Genomic DNA, 10,260 nt, shown 5'->3' on the forward strand with positions numbered 1-10,260 from the left:
CTCCATTTACAAAAAGAGCATCTAGAACCGACCTAACAGCTTTCACAAAGATTAATTTAGACCTAAGTGTAAAACAAAAAACTGCAAAACTTCTAGAAGATGACAAGGAAAAATCTAGGTGACCTTGGGTTTGGTGATGAGTTTCAAAATACAACGCCCAAGTATAATTCATGAAGGACAAATGTATAAGTTGGACTTTATTAAAATTTAAAACTTCTGTTTTTACCAAACGCATTGTTAAGAGAATGAAAAGACAAACTATACCTCTGGACAAAATATTGGCAAAATACATATCTGCTAAAGGATTTGTATTCAAACTTTACAAAAATCTTTTAAAACTAAAAATAAGAAAATAGACAATCTAATTTAAAAATGGGCAAAAGATCTGAACAGACACCTCACCAAAGGATAAGATATACAAATGGCAAATAAGTATATGAAAAGATGCTCAACATGATTTGTCATTAGGGAATTGTAAATGAAAACACTAATGAAATACACCTATTAGAATGACTAAAATCTAAATAACTGACAATACCAAAAGCTGGTGAGGATGCAGAGCGAAAGGACAGGAATGTAAAATGGCACAGCCACTTTTTGGCAATTTCTTACAAAATTAAACATAGACATACCATATTATCCAGCAACTGCACCCGTTGGTATTTACTCAACTGAATTGAAAACTTATGTCCACACAAAAACCTGTAAACAAATGTTTATAGAAGTTTTATTCATAATTGCCCAAACTGGAAACAATCAAGATGTTCTTCCACAGCTGAATGAATAAACTGTGGTCCATCCAGACAGTGGAATATTATTCATCAATAAAAAGAAATGAGCTATCAAGCCATGAAGGAACCTTAAATGCATATTACTAAGTGAAAGAAGCCAATCTGAAAAGGCTACACACACTGTACGATTCCAACTCTATGACATTCTGGAAAAGGAAAACTACAGAGACAGTACAATAATCAGTGATTGCTGGGGGTTTGGTGGAGGTAGAGTGTGGAGGGATAAACGGGTGGCGCATAGGAGACTTTTAGGGCAGTGAAATTATTCTTTATGATATTTTAATGGTGGATATAGTCAAACCTGGTGGTCTAGTGGTTAAGATTTGGTGCTCTCACCACCACGGCCTGGGTCCGTTTCCAGTCAGAGAACCACACCACGCTGTGGCGTCTGCATGTTGTTGTGATGCTGAAAGCTATGCTACCAGTATTCACAATGCCAGCAGGTGGACATGTTTCAGCAGAGCTTCCAGACTAAGACAGACTAGGAAGAAGGACCTGGCCTCCCACTTCCAAAAAAATTGGCCATGAAAAATTGGTTATGAATAGCAGTGAAGCATGGTCTGACATACCACCAGAAGATGAGAGGATGGTGCAAAAAGACTGGACAGCGTTCTACTCTGCTGTCTCCTGGGTCGCTAGGAACTGGAATCCACTCAAGAGCACCAAACAACAATGGTGGATGCATGTCGTGACACACTTGTCAAAACCTGTTAAAATCTGCAGCACAAAAAATGAACCTGATATATGCAACTAAAGAAGCATTTAGTAGTGGGGGGACTCCAAGAAAGAACGCAGACTCTGACAAGACAATGTAACTGCATTAAAATGCATGAGCTGCCTCACTGAGCGGGTGGAGAAAAAGGTGCTGACCTAGGTGTTTTGGAATGAGGAGTCTGTAAGAGTAACGGTACAAGCAACTGCACACAGCAGTGTGCTCTGTTGACAAAGTCGCCTCCCATTGGGACACAGGTTAGCAATCCTGGCATTGCTGTACACGTGTCCTGGAACTGAACAATTAAGTAAAGGGTTATGGGATGATGGGAGCCACGTGCTTTGCTGTTGGAGTGGAAATTATGTACCAGCAAGGGGAGGAGGCCAGAATGATCCATGTGGCGATGAATTAGAGTTGGGGACATCAGCAAGAACTTGTGTTCAACTTAATGTAGACACAGTTGGTTTGATGCAGAAATAATTATAGATCGGCGTATGCTCAGGCTAGTGTGCACACGTCTATCTCTTTGCTCTGTTGGCTCAGAGGACCTAGATGCTAGGATACCCCAGAGAAAGAGCACACCCAGCACCCACATCTTGGCTTCTAAGACCATTCTCCAATAAGAGCAGCCAGGGTTCCTTGAGGAATGGCTGACTCCAGGCTGGGCAGGAAATACGTAAATGAGCCTGGAGCATCATGTAGTTCCAGAGAGTAAGGTTGAACAAAACCCCCCAAACTCACTAACTGATCAAATAAAGAACAACCCGAAGGCTGGAGTCGATGAGGCAGGGAACTGAGGCAACACAGGCAACAAGCTGAGCAACAGAATCAGTGAAGTCATGCTGGATTATAACCCAAGCGTGAGAAACACCCACGAGTCCAGACTGGTACAAACAAGTGACTGCGTAAATTAGGAAACGGGTGAGAGGAGACAAATGCCCCTACAGGACAGGGCTCATAGCGACTTCCTTCTGAAGAGCACCGTCCACCCAGTGTAGAGCCGCATCTGCCCATCTCAGTCCTTCAGCTTCTCCCCAGCCTGGCCCTGAGCCCTGCCTGACCGCTCGGCGGCCCCTGCTCAGCCCCTACGCTGCAGTCCCGCTGGCTGCTGGCTGTCAGCTCCTCCACAGCCTCAGGCCCTGGCCACACCCTTCCCTCTGCCCTGGGCACCCTCTCGCCCATCCTCTCCCTCAAGTGTCCTCACCACCCCTTCTGCATGGGCCACACTGCGAGCGCCAGGACGGGGGCCTCGTCCTCCTTGGGCTGTGGCTTCAGCCCCACACGGCCCTGGCCCCAGGGAGGTAGCCCTCCTGGAGGGGTTTATCACAGGTGCCTATCAGCGGGGCCGGCCTGCGGCCAGGAGACCCTCAGGGGGCTTGGGTTGCCCCCAGACTGCCCGCCCAGGCTGCTCCTTTCGCAGCCCATGGGTCAGGGGAGGCCCCCAGACTCAGCCTTTGTCTCCGCATGCTAAGATAGGCGCAGGAGCAGCAGGCAACCAACACGCAGACAACTTCGCAGACAGAACAGAAGGTGGTGACGGTGTGGAGGGACCAGGTCACCACTGATGTCCTCTGAGGTTCAGCCCAGAGGCCACGTCTTGTGCAGCTTTCCCCAGGCCCAGAGTGAGAGGAGCTGCCTTTGGCCTCCCCTCCCAGTCCACTCACTGTTTATCCAGGCTCCCATGGGCCGGGACTCGGAGGCAGGAGGACCTGGAGGGACCCGCACTCTGCCGAGGGGCCCATCAGCTCCGCACCTGTTCCCACAACACAAGGTCTCACCTGCCTCCACCAGGTCCCCACACCTCCCAGCTCGGGGGGAAGCAGCTTCCAGCCCTGGAACTGACGGCTCTCAGTGTAGCTGGGGGCTAAATCCACCGAGGGCTTAGCACCAAGGGGTGGGTCCCTCTTCCCATTGTCCACTCATAATCCAGCCCAGCTCCTTCCAAAGAGAGCATGAGCAGCTTCTAAGCAGGGCAGTGCCCTCAGTGTTCGCAGGTGCTCAGACCCTGTGGGCTGGAGGGCAAGGCCGTGAGCAGACAGGGAGCCAGATGAGCCTCCCACGGTTCTGGCGCGCAGAATGTCCCGTCATGGCCTCCGTGCCTGCAGCTCGGCATGCTCACAGCACCACACCCACACCCACAAAAGCCATGGACCCTCCCCCTGGAGCTGCTGGCCCTGGACGCGCCCAGGTGGTCACAGCACCGCTGTCCTTATCCAGATGGGGTGGGCGCCTGGACACACACAGCTCTGCGCCACGGCTCGGCTCTGAGCCCTGGGAGGCTGGCAGACGTACCTGGCCTCGGCGTGTCTCACAGTTGTGGAGGTAGCTCAAGTGGTAGATCTTCAGGTTTAACGTGCCAAAATTCAGGTACTTCAAGAAAACCTGAAATAGGAGTTGTAACGCCAGGAGTTAAGAACCCGGCTTTCAAATGAGTGCCAGGTGCACACTTGTGGAAGAGACACCCGGTGGCCAGGAGGAGGGGCTGCACACACTGCACAGCCGGGCCGTGGACTGGCACACACAGGCCTGGGCGCATGAAGATGCACGCGGCTGCGTGGAAGATGCAGATGCAGACGAGCCTGGCGCCGGGCCTTGGAGAGGAACACACAGACAGCAGCAGACACGCATGCCCCACCAGGCCTTGGACACGCGAGCACTCGGATGGTAGGCAGCCCGCACACACATGCACGCACACACAGAGGGCTCCCTGACACTCACGTCTTCGTCCTCACTTGTGAAACACGGGCCATCGAGCTTGTTCACAGCCATGATCACAGCCACAACGTCTTTGCCGTTCATGACGGGGGTGGCCAGGATATTCCTCGTCACATAGCCGGTCAGCTCGTCAGCGAAGGAGCTGAAGTGGGGACACTGAAAGGCAAAGGGCGAGAAGAGAGACGGTCTTGCTGTGTGGTCACCTGCTGCTCCTGTGCTTGTCTTAGCATCTGGAGAGAAAGGCTGAGTCTGGGGGGCCTCCTCCTGATCCTGGGCTGTGAGGGGAGCAGCCCAGCCACAGGGGCCCTGGCATCCTGGCCCCGGGGTCGGGGCTAAGCTCCACAGAGGCTGCAGCCCGGGCCAGTGCTGAGCCCCAGCTGGCCCTGCCCTAGGCATCGGGATCTCAGGCAGCACAAGGACACTGCCAGCGGCCTGTCCTGCAGACTCTGTAGAGCCCTCATGGACACCTCTTGCCCAGCGCCCCGCCCAGGCTGTGGACAGACTGGGTCCTCCCCTACCTGTTGCCACTGGCTGAGCCGGCCTCCTGGACGCCTCTTGAGTCTGTCCTGTCTGCCCGTCCCCAGGCCCCTCCTGGTCCAGGCTGCCATCCCCTTCTGCCTTCAGCCGCCCTGGGGCAGCCCCCTCAGGCTCTTCCCAAAAGATGAGTGTTGGCTGAATGAAAGGTGAGCCCTAGTTGGGGGGGGAGGGTCTGCTACACCCCCAGGGCCTGTGAACTAGCCCCTCCAGGCCTTCCAGGGCTATGCTCCAGCCAGGGTCTGCTCACGGGGTCGTTGCCCCCATGATAGACCTTTGTCTGCCTCTGGCCCCCGCGGCGGCTCCCTGGGGCTTCTCCTGGTCGGGCGGGTTGAAGGGCTCTTTGGTTTCGTCTCTACAGGGAAGAGATCAGCTGAGCTTTGTCTTGGCCCAGGTGACCCAGGGTTGCCTGGACCAGGACCCCTGGTGCCCGGGACTCTGTCCCTCAGAGTGGACGTGACCCGGCCTCGTCCTCTGACTATCCGGTGCTGACACTCATTTACACGACGCCAGAGTGAGCCGGCGTGGTGGCCACGGTGGACGGTCTGGAGTCAGACGGCCTGGACTGGGCTCTGGACTTCCTGCTGTATGGCCTCTGGCAGGGATGGGATGGCTCTGTGTCCCACTGCTCACCGGTCAACTTGAACAAGGGTCCCTTCGTTTTATTTTGTTCTTTGTGGCTAAAGGAACTCTCTCAGGGTTACTCAGGGATGGTCAGGGCTGTGGCAGACAGTGGGGCAACTGGCCCCAGATGACTTCTGGCGCCTTCTCCATTGCTCAGCCCCCACACAGCCCAGGGAAGCTGTACCCGCTGCCCAGCAGGGTGTCAGAGGAAGACTACTGGGGGCAAGCGCAGCTGTGGATGTTCTTGAAAAGGGAGCACGCAGCAGGTGCCCACTCTTCTCCCTCCCAACTCCTGGAGAGGCAGCTGCCACCTGCAGCCATGTGGCTCCTGCTGTCAAAGGAACATCAATCCTCAGGTGCGAGCAGTGGCGGCGTTGGCCGTGCCACCGACTCCCATTATGCAAGGCCGCTGAGGTTCACTGGCCCAGCCACTGCCCTGGGTTTCTGCAGTGGAGCTGAGCGCCCAGGGACTCTTGCCCCAGAGCCGACGTGTGGCAGTGTCCTTGGTGCTCGGGGCTGAGTCCATGCACTCACAGCACCTGCCTGCATCCTCTCTGGGCAGCTTCACAGCACCTGCCGCTCTTGGTGCCGCCTTCCGGGCCACACCACCCAGCCTCCTGGCTCCATCCTGGTCTCTCCTTACTGTGCTCATGCAGACACGTCCCCTGCTCCCACTGCGAACTTGCAGGGCCCTGACTGCTCCCAGGTCCCTCACACCACGCCAGACACCCCCTCCACTCTCACAGCATTGGGCCTTCACCCCCTGTCTGTGGCTGCAGCCTCGGGGTATGTCTGCAGCCAGCTCACCAGTCCCTACCATACCCTCAGTGCAAGGTGACCAGACTTTGGAAGGTCAAGGTCAGGTTCTGGCCAGAGCCATGCTCTCAGAGCAGAGTCACCTAGGGGCTAGGGTCCCGAAGGAGGGAGGGCCCTGATCCTGTGCCCATTCAGGCCTGTCCCCCAGGAGGGAGGCTTGGGGCTCCCTGCCTGTGTCGCTTCTACTTCACTGTCCCCCACATCAATGTTCCCACCCGGCTTCTCTGCTGAGTCAGACCCTCTCCCCAGAGCCCTGTGGGCAGTGGGTGATGCTCGGGCTCCCGGAAACCCTGGAACCAGACCTGCCTCCCACCAACCTGGGGGCTGCTAATGCACATCTGAGGCAGACACAGCGGTGCCTCCAACTCTCCTCTCCCACTGCCCAGAGCCACGTCATCACTCACCCAGCATCCCAGCATCCCTCAGGCCTCCACCTACCTCTTGGCCTGTCCCTGCCTGGCAAGGCCAGACCTGGTTCCCAGGAGCTTCCCCACAAAGCCATGTTCCTGCTTCCATCAACCCCACAATGGTTGGTCTACATGACTGGGTTGAGACCCCCCCCCCCCCATGAGGAGGTGTCTCAGGGCCCACTGCAATTTGGGTTGGGGGGTGTCAGAGGCCACCACAGAGCCGGGACTTGGGTCTGGTCCTGTCCAGAGTCTTGGTGGCTGTGGCCAAGCCACGTCCCTACCCTGAGCCTTCTGGGGGCTTCTGCCCGGCTGCCTTGCCACAAGCTCTCCAGGGTCTTAGGAGCCGCAAAAGGGTGGTAGGGTGACATCACAGCCCTGCGGAGTCCCCCTCCTGCCACGACACACCAGTGGTCTCTGCCATGTGAGAGGGCTCCCTGTTACACAGGCATAGAGTGCTCTCCAAAGACCAGCCCCCTCGCCCCCAGATGCTGCTGGCACCTCAGGTGGAGCACAGGCCCTCTCTGCCTCAGCCTCCCCTCTGTAAATTGATGTGTGAACCTGGCAGTCTGACACTTGGCAACCCTTAGGGCTTTGTGACACACTTTACGGAAACGGGCTTTTTGGCTGATTTAGACTCTAGTCTTGGTTCCACTGCATCTGAGATAAACAAAAGACCCAGCGAGGCCCTGAGCATTGAGGCCAACATGGTACTCCTGTCCTACGGAGGAGGTTTCGGTGGTGCTGGGTAGTCAGGGAGACCTCAGAGGAGGCCGTCCTGATGGAGGCGTCCTGAGAAGCTAAGTCCCCAGGGAGAAACAGCCGTTGAGGGGCAGACAAGAACTAGGACAGCCACGCAGTTTGAACCAGACCCTCAGAGCAACCACCAGACTAACAGCACAGCTTTGGGTGGAGGAGGGTGGCGGCTGGGGGCTGAGAGGACCATCCCAGACTCAGAGAAGGGAGGGCACAGGATGTAGCTGGGGGAGGAGGGGAGAGAGAGAGGGAGAGAGAGAGAGGGGGACAAAAGCAGGGAGGGGGACGGGGTACAGAGAGGGGGAGGGAGGAAGAGAGAAGGGGATGGTGGAGGAGAGAGGGAGAGCGCCCCCCACTGCTGAGTTTCCTGTTTTCCTGGCAGTTTGTGCTCCTGATATTCTGATTTGTGTGTGACCCATTTCCTAAAAGGAAAGTGAAGATGAAGCTAATCCCAGAGATTACTATATCCAGGTCGCTGGACTGAAGCCTGTTTAGAGCAGATACGTTTAAGAGGATTTGAGCCACGGCTGCCTCCTTCCCAGGCGCCGGGAGCTGGGGGCCGGGCACTTGTCCCTTGTCTCTAGGGACAGGGACAGCTGCTGCTTTGGAGGAGGCTTGACCCACTGGGTGATCCCCTCTGGATTCCTTCATGGGAAGTGGAAGAGGCTGATCCAGCTCACGGCTCCCAGGCTGGACCCTCTTGGAGGTGGTGGCGGGGAAGGGAGAGGAGCAGGACGTGGGCTGCATCTCCCCAGAGCCCCTTGTCCACCTCGGGGCCTCTGTCCCTCACACGTCCGACAGGCACCTCAAACTCAGTGCATCCCAGACTGACATCACCTTCCCCCACCCCATCCACACTCTTCCCCCCGGGGGCAGCGGTCCTCCTGGTGCATGGGCCACACGCAGCAGGGTCACTGGCACTCTCTCCTTCCTGCCCAACAAGAACTGGTCCTCCTGAATCTCTCAGCTCCTGCACTGCTGTCCACCACCCCCCCGCCCTGCCCTGGACCAGCCCTGGCCTCTCGCTGCTTCTCCTGAACCCCCAAAGCTGCCCTCGCAGTGAGCAGCGTGGTCTCCTATGGGGTTGTGAGCTTGGGGCTCTGGGGGCAACAGCCCCTGCTCTGACCCCTTCCTCCTCAATGCCCCGTCCAGGGAGCCGTGGGTCAAGGGGACAGCAGGGCCTTCCCAGGCCGCCTTCCCAGCTACCTCAGGGCTTCCTTCCTTCCCGCGAGCTCTGACTGGGCTCCATTCCACTCGTCAGCCCCACACCCTCGGCCACCTTCCTGAAAACTGAGGGTCCCCACACAGCCTGTGGGTTGACCTGTCCCATGGGGCCCAGGGGAACCCCTCACCCGCCCCGCGAGGTGTGGTCCAGAACCCACCTCGGTCACATCCTCAACGTTCACCGTTTTCTTGGTCTGAGCCACATGGCCCACGACCCCAATGTCCAGCGGGAAGACAATCTCAGAGTCAGGGGGCACCAAGCAGTCCTCCAGGATGCTGTCGGGCTGCACGCTGAACAAGCGTGTGGCGAGCTCAGCCACGCCGTTGCGCTGGCGGTACATGAAGAGGCTGCAGCGGTCGGCACGCAGGATGGTGCAGAGGCGTCGCAGGATCTTGAAGACCACCCGCTCCATGTTCACGCTTTCCTGCATGTCCTGCACCAGCTCGAACAGGGCCGCGCTCTCTTCTACCTGGCATAGCTCGCGGAAGCTGGTGCAGTCTGCTGGGCATCCGTCCTCATGGGCACCGGCCACATTCTCTGGGCTCAGCTTCTTCCCAAAGTACTGGTCCGTGAAGCTGGGGTTCTGGTTGAGGAAGTCCTGCACCTGCTCCTCGCTGAGGCTCATGGTGTCCCGCTGGCTGCCTGGGAGAAGCCGCCAGTCCCCAGGCACACACGGACTCCCAGCAAACACTGTCATCAGCAAAGCCTTTCTTAGTGACGATTACTGAGTCCTGGGAGGGCACCAGCTGACTCACCCACCGCTGCCCCCCTTGCTGTAGATCTCCAGCTTCGAACCTCCCCTGGGAAAATCAGATCCCTGGAAGGGGGCAGGGATACCACTCTAGGGCTCCCACCTGTGGCAGAGGTCCTGGGCAGCGGCAGCCAGGCCCTCGCACTTGATACCTGGGAAGGAGGTAATCCCACAGACGCTATGAGCCTTTCTGCCTGGGGGTCTGCCCGAGAATTTGGGATCTCCTGGGTGCCCAGACCTGGTCTCAGGCGTGCTGGGGAGGTGGCCGGACCAGCCTTGCCTTGGGGACATGCAGCCCTGCTCCAGACAAGGAGGGGAACTCCCCGACTGTGCTAGAGGTCATGCGGGGTTCAGCTCTGTGCCTCATCCCCACAGAAGGAAGTGGGGAGAAGGGAAGAAGGTGGCCAGTGCCCAGCGTGGAGGTGGGACCACGAGGTGGGGGTTCGCACAGACTTGCCCCTCTCTTTGCTGGTGGGGTGCAGTCTGGTCACTCAGTCTTACAGGCGAGGGGTCTGCAGTGGGAACCAGACTCCTGAGGGCACAGCAGTGCTGCAGGTAAGAGCTGGCACCTCTTGTTGGAAGTCACCACAATGATCCCCCACCACACATCTCTCCTTGGCCTCACTCCTACTTATTGGGCACCTTTATTCATGTTGCTAGACCCTCTGCTCCCACAGAGTCCAAAACTGCACTGTGGGCACTGCCGTGTTTTACAGATGGGTCTGTGTCGGAGCATCTGTGCCTCAAAGGGACTGTCACGCCTAGATGGCAGCAGGTGCTTCTCACCGAGGCTTGTCCATCTGCCCTGGGTGTCACACAGATATTAGCTTCTCTGTGAGCCGTGGTGTGATTAAAAAGAGGTTGGATTACACCTGGAGGACTCAACCCAGGTCTGTCTGACTCTCCTGATGCAGGAGGGCTCTTTACTC

At 56.9% G+C, this 10,260-nt stretch overlaps 1 protein-coding gene across 1 annotated transcript in view; it reads right to left on the minus strand.

Moving 5' to 3' along the window:
- Positions 1–9,205, minus strand: part of PDE6B (phosphodiesterase 6B) — a 34,018-nt gene extending 24,813 nt beyond the window's left edge. The window contains exons 1-3 of the mRNA XM_046656692.1: positions 8,738–9,205; positions 4,222–4,374; positions 3,796–3,885 (exon numbers count right to left, since the gene is read on the minus strand). Of these exons, the coding sequence (XP_046512648.1) occupies positions 3,796–3,885; positions 4,222–4,374; positions 8,738–9,205 (711 nt within the window). The remainder of the gene's footprint in view (positions 1–3,795; positions 3,886–4,221; positions 4,375–8,737) is intronic.
- Positions 9,206–10,260: the final 1,055 nt, after the last annotated feature.

This window comes from Equus quagga, chromosome 3 (assembly GCF_021613505.1).
Source record: "Equus quagga isolate Etosha38 chromosome 3, UCLA_HA_Equagga_1.0, whole genome shotgun sequence".
Classification (NCBI taxonomy): Eukaryota; Metazoa; Chordata; class Mammalia; order Perissodactyla; family Equidae; genus Equus; species Equus quagga.